At 43.2% G+C, this 18,255-nt stretch overlaps 1 protein-coding gene across 1 annotated transcript in view; it reads left to right on the forward strand.

Annotated features, from left to right (window-relative positions):
* The window catches only part of RERE (arginine-glutamic acid dipeptide repeats), a 310,240-nt gene that overhangs the window by 214,735 nt on the left and 77,250 nt on the right, over nt 1-18,255 (forward strand). Inside the window, 1 exon segment of the mRNA XM_028488064.1 lies at nt 14,859-14,907. Within this exon segment, the coding sequence (XP_028343865.1) occupies nt 14,859-14,907 (49 nt within the window).

Raw genomic sequence — 18,255 nt, forward strand, 5'->3', positions numbered from 1 at the left:
CGGGTGCAGTTTCAACCCGAGTCTTTCTGGGTGCCGGGTGCCGAGCCTGTTTGCCTTCAGACACCTGCAGAGCAAACCCGTAGGCTGCCGGGCTGCGTGGGGCTGGTCGGGACGCCTGGGCCCCCGAGCGGCTCTGTTTGGATGATTTAGGAAGGGTGGTAGGTGGGCAGCTATTGGTTGCTTTGAAGGTGGGTGGAACTTGTTTTGATTGAGAGCCTGTTTGCCAGAGCAAATTATCATTCTTGTGATCTTTTTCTGAAGCCTGAAATAGTGCATATGTTTTGACCTATGCAGGGAACAGTTATGGATTATGGTTGCAACAGTATCACCTTAAAATGGATTTTTTAAGAAACGAAAGGTTATGTCACATCATTTTCTATTGCTTCCAAGTCCATCCTGTCTTTTGGAGCTTATGGAAAATTTCTCGGCGATTAAAAATAAATTGTTGGCCGTGACGTTTGTGTTAGAAGTTGAGGTTTCAGGTTTTTTTGTTCGTTCTGTTTGTTTTAGCAAAAGGTGCCATTTGTTGTGTATGTGTATTTTGTTGTGTGACCTGCGAGTTCCCTAGGAGAGGAGTGACAGGAGGAGTTGAGGCCTGCGGAGGTGGAGGCGTCTACGAGGCCAGGTGTTGTGTCCACTGCCTGATGGGGCCGCACACCAGTCTTTTCTGTGAGGGGCAGTTACGCTTTTTGTGTGTCCTGTTTGCAGACGGGGCTCAGACAGATGGCTCTCAACATAGTTAACTTAGGGAGACAATCATAGTACGCAGATTTAGGACAAGTTGAATTCTTCCCCAAGTAGATATTACGTGACGTTTCTGAATTATATTCTTTGTTCCTTTTTGTTTCCGCTTTTTTCTTCTGATAGAAGTTGGAAAAAATTTTGAAGTGACACTTATGTTTTGTGTCTTTGTGAGGATGGAAGGAAGCATACAATATAGAAGAATGTGCAAGTGAGAAACTCTCAAGAGGATAGGGAAGAAATTTACTGTACACTGATGATAGAGGAAGAAATTCTTCACGTGAGCCCTTCATTGTATGTGAATACAGAGCTGTGCGTGGTTAACTCCTGTCCGAGGAGGCCCCTGATTTTGGCGGAAGGTTTAGGAAGGCTAATGATGAATTATAGCCACCAAAAATGTTACTGAAGTATAATCTGGCTTCTGGCAGGTTCGATTTGGGGATTGTGTTTAAGGAGGTGAATTATACGGGGATAATTTAGGGTTATTACAATTATTACCTACGATTTTTAATTCTCTTTTCCATTTCTGTGAGGGCTGTCCTCCCCTTTTGATCACATTTATTTGAACATTGCCTCTGGGAGTTTGGGGCAGGTCCACTTTTTCTTTCCCGCGTGCCGCGTAGCATTGCTGCTGGGACTTGCCGTCGTTCCCTTCACCTAGAAGCGCCTTTGCTCGTCCTTCCACGCCTCTCCTGTAGTGTGAGGTCGCCCTTTCTCTAGACTGGAGGAGCTGGACACCGCAGCCCTTGATGGGAGCCCTGCAGGACTCAGGTTTCTGCCTCTTTTCAGAAGCCCACCGTTTGAGTCGGGAATACCTGTTAGGAAAACAGTTGCGGAACTGCCTTTCTGTTGTAGAATCTTTGATTCTTCTTAAACTTTTTTTTACATTTGGCAAATCAGATGTGAACAGGAGGCTATACCGGTAGCTGAATCAACTCTGGCCGGGTCCTCCCGCTCGGCTGGCTGGTGGTCTGTGGAGCTCGCGTGCAGCCACCTGATTCGACGGCGAGGACTTGTGGTTGCCACCGGGATCTGTGGGGACCCTTTGTTGTTAAGAGCCGAGTTACTATGTTTCAGATCCACTAAAGTGACTCACTAGAGCTTTATCTTACGTGCCATGCATTTGTACTACATTTTCCCGTTTTAGGAAAATATTTTTGGAAGGTTATTTGCTGACCAGCCGCCTTCCGCTCTGGGGCTTCCAGGCTTGTCTGGTGGTGGTAGAGGTAAAGGCGCAGTGCACAGGAAGTTGTTCCCTTGTTTGGGGATGTTGTCTGGGGCCGGGGTGGCGTGGACATTGGAAAGAGGATGATTAGCTTCATTGTGGCTTCTTGTTCCCCTCCTGCTGGGCTTCAGCGTGTCAGGAAATGCTGGTGAAGAGAAACAGTGTGTGTTCCCAAAAGAATGTAAAAGTAAAAGCTCCCCCCAATATTATCCTGTTACTAGCTTTTCCTGTCATTACATCAGCATCTTGAATCAGAACCTGAGGTTGATCCTTACATTTAACGTGTTCCTCTGTCAACATAAATTTTGCCGAGTCTGGAAATCCGCTCGTGATGTACCCCTGCTTTTGACCACTTCCTAGACTCTTGTCTGGTGTGTTAGCTTAAGAATTAATTGAAACACACAGATACACCTACAACCTGATATTCACCATGTCTGTGATTCTTCGGTTGCTCATTGGTCCTGATCCTTTTTTCCTTCTGAATTCGTTTTTCGCTTTTTGTTTTATTTTTTGGTCATTACTGAACTAAGTCGTCCTTCCACCAGAAAGACGTTCACTCTGAAGCTGTGAAACAACTGTCTGACAAAATGAGAGAGGAGATAGAAAATGCGGGGTCAAGGGAGATTGGAAATTATTTGTGCATCTCCTCCCAAGCTGCCAGTCGTCTGTATTGAGCAGTTTCTGACAGGGTAGGTGACAGGTTGTTGATCATTTCTTCAAAGCAAATCTGAAAGAAAACAAATCTAGTCTCTTATATGTATGCTCTGTGATACTTTGGATCTAAGCTAAAACAGTTCATTTTAATTTAGTTGGGACAATTAGACCTTCTTTCAGAGTCCTTTGAACTGTGCATTTATCTGTGACTGTTTGATTGTCTTCCTGATTGGACTTCAAGCTTCTGGAGCACAGACCGTGCCCTCCGTTCCTAGGAGAGTGTCTGACCAGTGGGCCTCTGGCGTAAATATGTTGAATTAAATGAGTGGCATCTGTGGTAAGAGAGAAAACTAGATTTGGAGCTAGATGATATGGTTCAAATTCTACTTAATAAGTGACATTGGGCAAGCTGTTATGTTGGATAAGTTCCTTCCTTTCTCTGAACCTCTGTTTTCTCATGGGTCACGTGGGGGTGAATATTTCTCACAGTTGTTAGAAAGATTGGAAGCGAATGATATGAAAGTGCCTGGCACATAGTTTATCAGTGTATTACTGTTGTGAATTCAAAGTCCAAGTCCACAGTCTTATGTAGGTGTAGTTATCTTCACAACATCTGTATTTTTTGGTCAACCTGTTCATCTAAGAGAATCTTAGGAACTGTGTTAGGAATGACGGTAATTAAATTAGTGGCCAGTGTGTTTGGCCAGCATTCTTCTTATGCTTTTTGGGCGTTTATATTTTTCTTTACGGTTCTTAAAGTTTTTAAAAAAACTTTACTTCCATATCATGTAACACTTGGTGTATGCAGCATTAAATGTTGTTCTTTTCTTGCCAGTCTCTCTAATACGGTGGGATGAGTTATGTGTATGTTAATGCTTGTGTTGCTACCACAGCTGCCACCACCGTTGCTGCCTCCTCCCCCTCCCCCTCCCCCTCCCCCTCCTGACCCCTCCCCATATTCACACCACTACAGTGAATAGGAATAAGGTGATGGCCCTTTTTTAAAAAAATTAATTTTATTTACTTATTTATACAGAAGGTTCTTGATAGTCATCAGTTTTTTTTTGTTTTTTTTTTTTTTGTTTTTTTTGCGGTACGCGGGCCTCTCACCGCCGCGGCCTCTCCCGCTGCGGAGCACAGGCTCCGGGCGCGCAGGCCCAGCGGCCACGGCTCACGGGCCCAGCCGCTCCGCGGCACGTGGGAATCTTCCCAGACCGGGGCGCGAACCCAGCTCCCCTGCATCGGCAGGCGGACGCGCAACCACTGCGCCACCAGGGAAGCCCAGTCATCAGTTTTATACACATCAGTGTATACATGTCAATCCCAATTGCCCAATACATCACACCACCACCACACCCCCCGCCACTTCCCTGCTTGGTGTCCATATGTTTGTTCCCTACATCTGTGTCTCAATTTCTGCCCTGCAGACCGGTTCATCTGTACCATTTTTCTAGGTTCCACATATATGCATTAATATATGATATTTGTTTTTCTCTTTCTGACTTACTTCACTCTGTATGACAGTCTCTAGATCCATCCACGTCTCTACAAATGACCCAATTTCGTTCCTTTTCGTGGCTGAGTAATATTCCGTTGTATATATGTACCACATCTTCTTTATCCATTCGTCTGTCGATGAGCATTTAGGTTGCTTCCATGACCCGGCTACTGTAAATAGTGCTGCAGTGAACATTGGGGTGCATGTGTCTTTTTGAATTATGGTTTTGTCTGGGTGTATGCCCAGTAGTGGGATTGCTGGGTCGTATGGTAGTTCTATTTTTAGTTTTTTACGGAACCTCCATACTGTTCTCCATAGTGGCTGTATCAATGTACATTCCCACCAACAGTGCGAGAGGGTTCCCTTTTCTCCACACCCTCTCCAGCATTTATTGTTTGTAGACTTTTTGTTGCTGACCATTATGACCGGTGTGAGGCGATACCTCACTGTAGTTTTGAGTTGCATTTCTCTAATGATTAGTGATGTTGAGCATCCTTTCATGTGTTTGTTGGCCATCTGTATGTCTTCTTCGGAGAAATGTCTATTTAGGTCTTCCGCCCATTTTTGGATTGGGTTGTTTGTTTTTTTGATATTGAGCTGCAAAGTTTCATTAGGTCCCATTTGTTTATTTTTGTTTTTATTTCCATTTCTCTAGGAGGTGGGTCAAAAAGGATCTTGCTGTGATTTATGTCATAGGGTGTTCTGCTTATGTTTTCCTCTAAAAGTTTTATAGTGTCCGGCCTTACATTTAGGTCTTTAATCCATTCTGAGTTTACTTTTGTGTATGGTGTTAGGGAGTGTTCTAATTTCACTCTTTTACATGTAGCTGTCCAGCTTTCCCAGCACCACTTATTGAAGAGACTGTCTTTTCTCCGTTGTATATCCTTGCCTCCTTTGTCATAGATGAGTTGACCATAGGTGCTAATGGTCCTATGGGTGCTAAGAAACCCATAGGTGGGTTTATCTCTGGGCTCTCTATCCCGTTGTGATGGTCCTTCTTTAAAAAACAGCATTTCCCAGAGACTCCCAGCAGGAACAGAGAGACATTCGGATGTGCACCATAGACATATTGCTTGGGCCAAAGCCCCTGTTTTTCTGGGGACACTCCATTCCTATGTATTATGAAGTGTGATATCCACGAACGGAAAGCCAGCAACAGTTTTGGTCGGGAAATTGGTCTAACCTGTGAATACTGCTGCTTTATAAACTGAGATGGGATTTTTAAAATAAATTTGTTTCCTAAACTGTCTCGTGTGTGTGTGTGTGTGTGTGTGTGTGTGTGTGTGTGTGTGTGTTGGGTATGGTCCTTACAACTGTTTTCTTCTTTGCAGCAGGTGATGACAGTAAAACCCACGAGGAGCCTGAGGTGGGATGGAGTTGTGTGCCGTGGGCAGATGTGCTGCATGTTACTCCATAGTGGGGGTGGGGGAGGTCAGGCAAAGAAGAACTTCAGGTCATTGTAGTGCTTTGAAACTAGATCCTTTCCCATGTATTATTTAAAAAAATTTTTTTCCCAGTTTTTTTCTGATGCTGCATATTATTGTATAGAGGCCGTATTTACTGACTCCTATTGTCAGCCTGGAAAATTTTCTTATTCCTTAGCCAGTGCCTAAATTCTTGGTTCTGGACTCTGAATTGTATTTAGGGGGACTCTACTGAAAGGAGAGAGGCTTGAGATCCTTTATAATTAACTCACTGTGACCCCTTGAAAGAGCAGCTTTATCTCCTCGGCCTTGGTTTCTTCTGTTAAGCTAGAAGGCTGGGATCGGATGGCCTCTAAGGAACCTTCCATCAGAGAAAATTTAGAATATTATGATTCTGGATTTTAATGAGTTCCTGTCCTGACCTTTGCATTTGTGTATGAACTTGGAACGTTAACTCTTCCAAATGTTGACCGATTATCTTTTTCTTTTACTTTGAATGAATCCTGAGTTTTGTTCCTTCTGGGCAGTTTATCAGGCCTGTTTCAGATGAATTTGTTTTGCGGGGGTGGGGTGGGGGCGGGTAGCCTTCTGTCACAGGTGACTTGACTTTTCAGTAAAGCACTTAGTTGTTATTTATGGCAAAATGGTAGGTGAGTTAAAATATTGGAGTCATTTATTCATTTAAAATATCTTTAGTGAGTGCCAGGGGGCTCTGGGAAGTAGTGGTGAGCTAACATCAGCCTCGGTTCCTGCCCACAGGGTGCTTTCGGTCAGGATAGCCATGGAGAGAAATAATTACACAAATTAAATATAAAATCATGCCTGTGACAAGAGGCTGGAGGAGAGGTAGGTGGCGTTCTGGGAACTCCTAGCGGAGGAGTTACTTCTTGTTCTCACTCCTTCCAGCGCTTAGAGCTAACAGTGGTGGTGACCACTGTGTGACAGGTACTGTGCCTTTCTTGCCATAGGTCATCTTTTATTTTTATAGCCGTCTTGCAAAGTAGCCATTATGAACTTGATTTCACAGATGGGCTCAGAGAGATTGAATTGAGTCCTCAAGATCACACTTAGAGCTGACAGAACCTTGGTACTGACATTTTAATCCAGGTTCCTTTGCCTCTGAAGTCTGTGCTCTCCCCCAGGCAGCTGAGCGTCTAGACTCAGGTGTGTATAACAAGTTCTCGCTCCCGGCGGCGGCGGGGTGCCCAAGTCATGGGACATCCTGAGGACAGGCAGAGCACAGTGATTTTACTCCGATTTAGGGAAAATTTTTTCTACCTTAGAATGAATGGGAATATGTTATGGAGTAGAATGCAAAATTTACATGGATTTTTCAGAAGCTGTGTCAGACTTCAAGGAAATTTCAGACTTACTGAAAAGACTGTTTTAGAAATACCTGTCCATGCTGGAGAAATCTGAGAAACCCAGCCTGCGATTCTGGGCTTCCTCGTCACCGGTCTGACTTTCACTCCTGCCCGCCACCCTTGTAAAAAGAGGTGATTCTGGTAAATTGCCTTTTGATTTTCCTAAAATTCGGTGTATTTCATTCTGGACCCCCAGTCTGTTATTTCTGTGGGCACTTCTGAATGAGCTAGTAAACAGAGTTTCTAGAGTCTTCTTTCTGTTGACTTCTGTCAGTCTTCCTGCTCATCTTGCCACCCTATGGAAAAGAAAAGAATGACCTGCCGTCGAGCCTTGCGAGCTGAAGGACAGGTAAGGGGAGATTGCCTGTGATTTCGTTCATCCATGGCAGCAGCCACAGGGGCAGGGTCTGACTCGAGAGTTACTGGTCCCAGCCTTTGGGGAACGGACCAGAGGCCACCCTGCCGTTACGTTCCGGGCATGGATTGTGATGGGAAGTAGCCATGCCGGCCGCCTGTACGAGGCCTCTGTTCTCCCAGCGTGCGTCTTCTCCCTAGGACCGCATGTCCTTGTCCCTCTCCTTGCCCTGTAGATGCAGGTTCTTGCCGTAAGCAGTCACCGTGATCACATAAAGATACTTGGGGTCTTAAGCGAGCATTCACAGACCCGTGCCTTCCTCACACCGCCCCCTCTCTTGGGGGGAAGGAGTGGTTCTGCCGGGCGGCCCCCGTCTCCAGCCGGCTCGCTCTTCTCCAGAAGCTTCCTCGTCTGGCCAGCTGCCGCCTCATCTTCTTTGCATAGATGCTGCTCCCTTTCGGATATTCACTTTCAGGCTCCCTGCTCCTTTCTGTCCATTCCCTGTTTACTTCTTAGACTAAAATGTTTCCATGGTAACGGGTTACTTTTCAAAGGGAACATCTTGTCATTTTATTTAATCCACTGCAGCTGAAGAGGACTGAAATATTAAGTTGTAGTTGCCATGGATACTGCTTTGTTACATTGGTTTCTTTTGTATTAGATTTCATACACAATGAATTTCTTTCTATTTTTTTTTTTAACTCAAGGAATAAACACAGTGGCTTACCATTATTGTTGTAATTTGGCTTCTGGGACTATTTTTTCATATTCCAAACCAAAGATTTGTAGAATAATGGGGATTAAACTCAGCTGTTTGGAAATATGTATATTATTTACATTAGGGGCACAGAGAAAGTCTTCCTTCTTGTGAGGATGGTGACTTTTTTTTTGTTGTTTTTTGGTAGTATGCGTCACAGCTAAGGATGTCTCAAAAAGGATGATCCCATTCCAGAGATCCCTAGTAAATACAGAGGAAAAAAGGAATGTGTGACTTGAGTTAATTCATTGAATCTCATAGCTTACTAACTGTGGCATTCTTTCTGCAGCTACTTATTCAGCTGTCTACGGTGTATTTTGAGGGAATCTATTTGTTACTTATTCAACTTTTCTCATGTCTGGTTTTCTTTCTTACCCCTAGTCTATCTGTAATACATCACTCAATTAACCTCTTCTTTTGACTTTAAACAACTTGTAATTTTTTAGATTCCTAGGAAGTTGCAAGATCCTACAGTGTTCCCATGTACCTTTCACTCACTCACCTACTCCTAGGAGGTATGGTATAGAACTCCAGTGTAACATCAGAATCCAGACTTGGGACATTAGTATAGTGTGTGAATAGCTCCGTGACATTTTATGGCATGCGTAGCTTTGCAGATCTATTCCATCATCACAAAGATTCCACTCCCTCCCTTCTCCCCCCACCATTCCTAATACCTGACGACCATCTTTATAATTTTGCCATTTTGACAATGTTATATAAGTTGATCTTTAACTTTGATGGGTTTTCTCTTTTAACATGATTTTCAAACTTAAAAAAAACCTTTTTGATTATTTTGTCTTACTTTTGATGCTTGAAACGAACAAAGAAGTGAATTAAGGAAAAGGATATGGCTTCTCATAGTGGTTCTGTTTATAATTAGTTGTGTAATTTTGGTTCAGTTAAATCACTCTGCCACATGGAATGTGGCTTGGAGCTCTGACTTTGGAGTTATAACTAAACTTGAGTTTGAATCCTGGTTTTTCCAGCCTGTTAGCTGTGTAATCTTGGGTAATTTCGTAAACTCTCTTAGCTTCAGTTTCCTTATCTGTACAGGTAATAATAGGTAATAATAATGACCCTACTTTACAGGGTCATCCTTAAGGTTAGATAAGACAGTGTATGGAGTTTGCTTCGCTCGAAATGCCTGCTACATAGTTAATGTTCAACGTACATGTTAGCTTCTTTATTGATGTTGCAATTACTCCTGTTATTATTATCTGTTAAGTGGAGATATTGCCTCATAGAGTTGTCATGGAATAATGAAATAATGTATAGAGTGCGCTTCATAAGTGATAACTAGCGTTATTTTGCTTCTGTTGGTCATACAAGTATGTGATACCTAAATTTAAGATAATATAGGTAAAAACCCTGAGGCACGGATCAAGGTGTGCATAGATGTGTCTTGCATTATCCTGGGATATGACTTCCATCTTTGGTTTCTTATTGCATATGTAGTATCCTTTATCTGACCTTGCTGGGATTTACACTGTCCTTGGTCTTGATTTTCCTTCTTTAATTGAAGGCTACCCTGGTTTTGCCCAGACCTGCTGTGTTAATTAGGCAGTGCTATACATCAAGCAGAAACCTTCTTAGTAACTATGTTTTAAACACAAGATAGAATAAGATCTGAATTTCTGTGAATAACACTACTAGTGCTCTGATTAATAGCAAAATATGAATTAAATGAATTAATACATAGAAATGAGATAATACTGTAATAGCCCCCAGAACAGATAGAAAGTACTTAACATGTTAGCTGTTGTTACTAATTGAAGGATTAACCTGGCATTTTCTAGATTAGGGACCTTTTGAATTTGAGTCTCCAGGATATTTTTTTTTTTTTTTTTTTTTTTTGTATGCGGGCCTCCCTCTGCTGCGGCCTCTCCCGTTGCGGAGCACAGGCTCCGGACGCGCAGGCCCAGCGGCCATGGCTCACGGGCCCAGCCGCTCCGCGGCACGTGGGATCCTCCCAGACCGGGGCGCGAACCCGGTTCCCCTGCATCGGCAGGCGGACGCGCAACCACTGCGCCACCAGGGAAGCCCCAGGATATTTTTTAGAATTTATTCCAGTGACCGTTTATTGGACAGTGACCCCCAAGTTAATCCCAGTCTCCATGACTTCAGAAAGTGGCTCCAGACTTTACTTTGTTTTCCATTAATATGGATGCAATCAGCGTCCATTCTCTTCTTGTGAACTTCTCTGTGTAACAGCGTCATAGTTCTTAAGCAGGTTACATGTGTAAATGTCTCATTTCTTCAACACAAATATAATATTTCACAATGATGGGCTGGAGTGAGGAAGAAGTGTATGTAAATGAACAGGGGAGCAAGTATTACAAAACAGGAAACAGGTCAATCGTCCTAGTTAGCTAGCCTCCAATATTTTCTGAAGTTCATAATGTGTAATAATCAGTGCTTCTCACAGCTAGTTTGTGGGCCCCATTATTAATTTTATCAGATCCCGACCCTTGAGTTCCTGTCTTTGCAGTATTCGTTGTGATGAAACAGGAAGCACCATGAAAGACTTCTGGTGCACACCAAAGGACACCCATTGTTTGTTGGAGTTAGAAGCTTAACTAGCTGCTTCTTTCATGGAACACCATTTTTATTTGAGAGAATAACTGATGAACTGTGTTCACTCACTTGGGTAATTGGTGGACATTTTCTTGAAAATGAACGAACGCAGTGAGCCTGCCATTTCAAGGCAAACCAGCTGAGAGTATTTTGCCAATGCAAGATTGGAGCTTTCGAGTAAATAATTAGAAGTTTGAAAAACTTGTACCCACCACTCTGAGTTTGACAGCTTCTGTACATACACAGGCTCTTGTTATAAGATGTGTGGTGATATTAATGAATGTGATTCTTTTTTTTTAATTGTATAGTTAACTGGAAGATCTGCAAAACTTAGTGAGTGCATATTTTCCATCTAACCAATGCATGATAAAATCATGGGTGGAAGATCCATTCAAAGGCCGAGACAGACCAACAGATTTTAATGTACAAGAGTCCAAAAGATCATTGATAAGATTTTAGATTAACATTGTGCAAAAGACCTTTAAGAAACAATCACATGTTGAGTTTTGGTGTAGTATCAAAAAGCATATCCATAGTTATCAAATATTCACATAATCTTTCCGTTCCCAGTTATATATCTGTGTGAGGTTCGATTTTTTTTCATATACTTTAACCAAAAGAACGTACTGTGACAGATTGAGTGTAGAGAAGCAGATGTGAGAACCCAGCTGTCTTCTACGATCCTGAGATTTGCAAAAATGTAAAACGTTGCCTCTGTTTTCACTGTTTTTTGTGTAAATGCAATTATTTTTCGTAAGAGTATATTTAATTATGTCATGAGCCTGTTGTTATTTTAAAATAAATAAATAAGTAAACATTTTGAAATCTCTCAAAAATACAGTTTCCTTGAGATACTCAATAGAGTGTAAAGGTGTTAGACCAAAAAGTTTGAGGTTTGCTGTGTTAAGTAAAAGGAAAAATGTAGTAGTCAGCGTATCATTATTAAGAGTATTTTCTACAAGCTGTTGATACTGCATTTAAAGAATAATTCTTGGTGATTTTTATCAAGTTTTACATTCTAGCAGTCTAGAAATATTCATGTAACCAAGGAATTTTCAGTTTGTCCTGAATGAGTAATAATGCCAGACAGGTACTGTATTAGATTCTGGGGGATATAAAAAGTGAATTAAATCTCGGTTTCTGTGCGCTCCAGTCCCAGAGTGGGTGGAGGTAGATGTCCAAATTATTCATAGCAGCGTGCCACCCACTACCATGAGGTGGGAGCCACAGAAGGAGCACCCGGGCAGGGAAGCGGCAGGTGAGGACCCTTGAATGTAGAGTTTGGCTGCTGTCAGAAGAAGGGAGGGTTGAGGTTGTTCCTTGGATTCCAGATATAGCTGGATACTGGCACTTTCCCCCGAAGAAGGCTACTTTTTCTTTTCGTCTTTAGTTCATATTCTGACAGTTTTTCTGTCAGATGCATCCAGTTTTCTCTAATAGGGTGTATATTGCTATCTACCTCTTTTTCTCTTAGACCTAAAAAATATTTCTGCCGTTTATTCTGTATTTGGGAGTTCCTGGATGTGGCAGGCTAATGCCATTGCCTGCTTACCTTGGATCTTAATCCTGCGCAAAACTAACTTCGTTGTATCTCTTGCTGGGAAACCCTAATATTTAAAAATTGTATATGATAAATACTTTTGTTGTAAAAATTGATTTTTAATTTTAAAAGGTTCTTTATTTTATTTTGTGCTTTTCAGTCTTCTCATTAGTAAGTACCCTTCATTGACATAAAAGAGAGAAGCAGATTTCTAATTTTGGCTGTTAAGATACTCCAGCACGTTTTTTTGTACACTTGTATCATTATTAGCAGTATTAATAATTACTAGTATCCTGTTTTTATTCAAATAAGTGGCATGTAAGCAGTTCTATTCAATAAGGTGTTTGGGGGGTTTATTGTGGTACAGTTTTGAGCTAAATATGATAATACTGGTTTATTAAAATATTAAAAGAAAAAAAACAAAAATGCACACAAAAAATAAAAAATAAGAAAATAAAAATAAAAATGAACCAGGAATGTTTGTCCTGGAATTAGCAAGGACTTAGCAGTGTGTGTAGCAGTGACGGGGAGTTGCTTCTATAACCAACCACTTGAAGACCTTCTAGAAGAACCTGAAAGTTGAGCTGTGGGCACACGTTGCTGGCCGGGCTGTGACTGAAGCTTTTCTGAGATGATGCACTTTGGCCAGACCTCCTTGTAGGCAGGCAAGCATTTGGGGAGTGTTTAGAAATGAAAGAGAGAGCTAGGCTTAGCAGCTATGTTTTGCTGGTTACGAAACAGAAAGGGATGAGCTGGAAGGGAAATAGTGGGTAACGCTGACTGCTTGTTGTTTTTTAAAGAAGCGCTCAGATTAAAATAGCCTCCTGGCCTGTGTGACTCGTCTGCATACCACCTAAAACAGCTTCTCCTAATCCCTGCATAAACTCACGGGAATGTCAGCTCTGCGTTTCAACACCCGTTTCCCTGCGCACGAGATCAGGGTGGCTTGTGAGTTAAAGGCAGCTCCTCACAGGGGCTTTTCTCCCGCCGCAGCCCCTCTTTTTCAGTTTCCCGCCTTGGTGGGGTTCTGGTCCCACTTGGGAAGCCCTGCTCTTGTGCTCCTCATGTCCTTCAGGGGTCTCTCTGGAACTTAACCCCTTCATGGACTGTCTCCTCTTGAAGCCCGCCTCATTTTGATCACTTCCCTTAGCATTTTTACTCTGTTTCTCCTGAAAAGTATTGGGCTTATGAGTGGAGCGATTGGACCTGTTCTGGTGTTTGGGACACGGCTGCTACCGCCCCAGGTAGATGGACTGTAAGCTCCTTAAGGCTTAGACCATTTTCTTTTTGTTAGTCTTCTCTCTTCCTTTGTCATATCTGCTGCCCACTTTGCCAAAATAAGACTCTTCACGAGAAAAATTGTCCGGTTAAAAGAAGAAAGTGCTGGACCTGAAGGAAATAATAGTTTTCCAGAATTCATTTTAACAGCTTCAAAGCTAATGGTGGGGGGTATCAGATCCATGGGAGAAAAATAAGAGTCTGCGCTTCCTCTTTGGTCTTTGCTGCCTTATTATGCTCTTCAGCTCAGTCCAGGTCGACAGGTAGTCATCGAGCAGCTCTCACCGTGGAAAAGCCTACTCTTCAGTGCTGGTGAAAATTCACAGGTGACTGTACAGCACAGTGAGGCCTTGTCACCGGGCACGGAAAGCGTTTTCCTAAGAGGGTCAACAGATGGTCGTGATGGTCATCGAGGGTGACAGAGAGCTCTGGGAGGCCGAGGTCTGAGTTTCTTTGTCCACCACTGTGTACCCACTGCATGCCCTGTGCAAGGCCTGGGATGCAAACACCTTCGATGCATGTTTCCTGAAGGAGTGAAAGGGAGAAGATACCCCACACTTTTGGGGGTGTGTGAAGTGACATGGGGAGGAAATCAAGAAAGGGTTCAGTGAAATGGTGGTTTTTAGAAGGACCCTGGATGGTTTGGATTTGGAGCGAGGGAGAGCGAGCATAGCAAGCGCAGTAAGAATGACACGGAAACGAGATGGATGTGGGTCTTTCACCTCCTCGACCTGCTGGGCTCCTGCCCCCACACGCTTTACGTCTCTGCCCGATTTCACTTTATTAATAAGGCCTTTTCTGAGTGTCCTGTATAAAGAACTGTAAAAGTTAATCATTTACCACCCCTTTAATTCCTTGACCATTTTCGTCACCTGACCTATTATTTGTTTCTTTTTTTTTTTACGCAAATTAGAATAAAAGTTCCAGAAGGCAGGAATATTGGTTTGTTGTTTTTTTTTTTTTTTTTTTTTTCATTGCTTTATCCCCAACACCTAGAGCAGTTCCTGGCTTGCAGTTGGTACTTAATAAATATTTGTTGAATGAATGAATGCCATGACCCAGTGTGTGTGCTAGGAGTCATAAGCTATCTTGTCTATATTTTCATCAGGTTTATCGTAGGGCACCCTGAAATATTTTGAAAAGAAGAAACATGTATTGGGATTGTACTGTAGGAATGTTCGTCTCTCTGCAGGGTGAAAGAACGATGGTCTAGATACTCAAGACAGGAAGCTACAGTAGAGGGGTTTTTTAGAAGAAACGGTTTTAGAGATGCGTGTGGGGTTAGGGGAGCGCACATGTACAGGGCGGCATTAGAAACGGTGGGGAAGGTAATTCTTCCTGAGTTATCCCTCACTTATTTCAAGTGAGTTGTTTTCCTTGAAGAACGTGTGCATGTTCATGTCAAAACTATATTATGCTAACCTGATCTGCTCTTTTCATGACAGGAGGCTGAACAGTACCCAGGGAGAAATTCGTGTTGGTCCTAGCCATCAGGTAAAGCAAATTTTAGTAGCTTCTTTAATAGGTTTTTCTTTCTTGTTATTCAACCGGCCCTGTATTCTGTTGAGCAGCAGCTTAGAACTGTTGTTATGCTGTTTGGAATTTTATATAAATGCAGAGATTTATTTTTTTAAGATCACCACATACATTTAAAAAATTGTGGTAAAATATATGTAATATAAAATTAACCATTCTAACTTTTTTTTTTTTCGGTACGCGGGCCTCTCACCGCTGTGGCCTCTCCCGTTGCGGAGCACAGGCTCCGGACGCGCAGGCTCAGCGGCCACGGCTCACGGGCCCAGCCGCTCCGCGGCGCGTGGGATCTTCCCGGACCGGGGCACGAACCCGCGTCTCCTGCGTCGGCAGGCGGACTCTCAACCGCTGCGCCACCAGGGAAGCCCCCATTCTGACCTTTTTTTTTTTTAACCTTTTTTTTTTTTTTTTCCCCAGCCGCTCCGCGGCGCGTGGGATCTTCCCGGACCGGGGCGCGAACCCGTGTCCCCTGCATGGGCAGGCGGACTCTCAACCACTGCACCATCAGGGAAGCCCCCATTCTGACCATTTTAAAGTGAATAGTTCAGTGCCCTTAGGTACGTTCATATTGTGCAACCATCTCAGGTCAGACAGGACCTGCAGAACCTTTTCATCTTCCCAGTCTGAAACGCGGTGTCCATTAAACAGTAACTCCTCATTCTCCCCTCCCCTCATTCCCTGGCAGCCTCCCTTCTACTTTCTGTATCCATGATTTGACAACTCAGTGGAATGACCCAGTATTTGCCCTTTTGTGTCTGGCTTATTTTCTTAGCATAATCTTCAAGGTGCTCCCATATTGTAGCACGTATAGAATTTAATTTCCTTTTAAGGCTGAATTATTCATTGTATGTATGTCTGTTCATCTCTCGATGAACATTTGGTCACTGCCTACTTTCATTTTAACTTTTTAAAAACCCCGTATCCTTCAGAAAAGTCAAAATGGTTAAGATGTTTGTCAGTTGGAAGCTTGTTGTGTCATGACTTGTGCCCTTCCGTGTTTTACTAAGTTTACTAAGACTCTGCTGTTGTATTTGTCATCTCTCTCTCTTTTTTTTATCTCTGTATCAGTTAGGATGCTTTGACAGGCAGGGCCAGAAAACTCTGGCTGAACATGGCTGTTTATGGTCTCACTTACCATCCCGTCTTCGTCAGACAGGACCAAGGCTCTGCTCGGCTTCACTCTGGTTCTCTTGGTTTGGTGCTCAGCTGTCTCCGTGGGCTGCCTTCTTCCTTAGGCCAGGAGCTGAATTTCACCAATTCTGAGATGCACTTCTTTCCTTCACATTTTTTTCTCTCTGATGTCAGGCTTCATTGTATATCCTGTGGTGTGATTATAATTTAATTGGCAGCATTTCTTCTTTCTAAATGCACATAAAATAATAGTGGTTCTTACAGTGAATGAAAAGATAGCAAATGTTGAGAGGAGGAAAGGGATCATCCCTCTTTTCCCCTTAGAAGAAGGAAAATTTTCCCAGAAGGTCTCCATTAGTCCCTACGTCTCATTGCCATGGATGGGGTCATGTGTCCATATCTAGACTTGAGGAAAGTGGCTTTATTAGCATGACTGGCTTGGACTGTCATTTGAGTTGAAATGGATGTTGGAATCGAGCCACTGTAGCCATCACATACTAGAGATGTGCGACACGGGCGACTCCTTATAAGGGTATAGAAATTTTTCTGTCTAAATGTTGAGCATTTCTTATATATCATTCATATATATATATATATATATATATATATTTTTTTTTTTTTTTTGCTGTACGTGGGCCTGTCACTGTTGTGGACTCTCCCGTTGCGGAGCACAGGCTCCGGACGCGCAGGCCCAGCGGCCGCGGCTCACGGGCCCAGCCGCTCCGCGGCACGTGGGATCCTCCCGGACCGGGGCACGAACCCGTGTCCCCTGCATCGGCAGGCGGACTCTCAACCACTGCGCCACCAGGGAAGCCCATATCATTCATATTTTTAAAAAAATTTATTTGTTTTATTTTTGGCTGCGCTGGGTCTTCGTTGCTGCACACGGGTCTTCTCTCTAGTTGCGGCGAGCGGGGGCTACTCTTCGTTGCTGTGCGTGGGCTTCTCATTGCGGTGGCTTCTCTTGTTGCGGAGCATGGGCTCTAGGCACGTGGGCTTCTATAGTTGTGGCTCATGGGCTCTAGAGCGCAGGCTCAGTAGTTGTGGCTCACGGGCTGAGTTGCTCCACGGCGTGTGGGGTCTTCCCGGACCAGGTCTCGAACCCGTGTCCCCTGCATTGGCAGGCGGATTCGTAACTGCTGTGCTACCAGGGAAGCCCATCATTCATATTTTTAAGAACTCATTTTAACTCTGTAATGAAAAAGAAATTAAGAAATGAAGGGATATTAAAACCAAAACACAGAAACCATCCGGGGCCTCTAATTCCTAGGAGACACTTCCTGTCCCAGGACTAGGGTTACGACTGAGACGGGCAGAAGGAAGCTGTGCGAGGACCCCTAACTCCCGCCTGCTCAGGTGCTCCCTTCTTGGTGTGGCCTGTAAGGTGGGCCTGGCTGCCACAGCTCCACTGTATTTTCTGTGCCTTCAGGCCTACGAGTTACACTTTGATCAGGAATCCAGGTCTTCCCCAGTGCCACCTGGTTATACCTCCCCCTCTCTGCTTTCTCTTGCTGCTGTGTTTTCCCACCCATGTTTTCTTCCTCTGTGTTTTTAGTGTTCTTGAGCTCTTTGTACTAGAGTTTTATTTTAGACTTTTTCCCCCTACCGTAACAGAAACAGAGGTTCTTAAGTAAAAGATGCTTAAATTCTTGGAAAGGAACAGATTTACTATGCTTGGATTTTTGTGTAGTTTCATTTAAAATCAGATATTTAATTTATATCGTATTTTACATATATTTATTACGCTTTATTTTCAAAAAGCAGTGTTTTGGAGTACCAAATATAACAATACTTTTTGTGAACTGCCAGCATTTGCCTTCTTAAAAATTTTTTATTAGATAAAAATATTAACATATGTAAAAGTAGGGAAAGAATAAGACAGTGAAAAATACCCTTATCCTCATCATGCAGTTTTCACACAGACCAGGTTGTGGTCCAGCTTGTTTCATTTGCTCTCCCCCACACCTCTCCCACCATTCTGAAACGAATCACAGAGGTATCATTTTACCTGTGAATATTCTAAAGATAGGTGCTCTTTCAAAAAACACAATCACAGTGTATCATACCTAATGAAAATTAGCAATTTCTTAATATTCAGGTGTCTACTATATCCAGCTTTCCCTAAGTGTCTCCCTCCCTCCCTCCCTCCCTCCCTCCCTCCCTCCCTCCATCCCCCCC

The sequence above is a fragment of the Physeter macrocephalus genome, chromosome 3 (assembly GCF_002837175.3).
Source record: "Physeter macrocephalus isolate SW-GA chromosome 3, ASM283717v5, whole genome shotgun sequence".
In the NCBI taxonomy this organism is placed as follows: Eukaryota; Metazoa; Chordata; class Mammalia; order Artiodactyla; family Physeteridae; genus Physeter; species Physeter macrocephalus.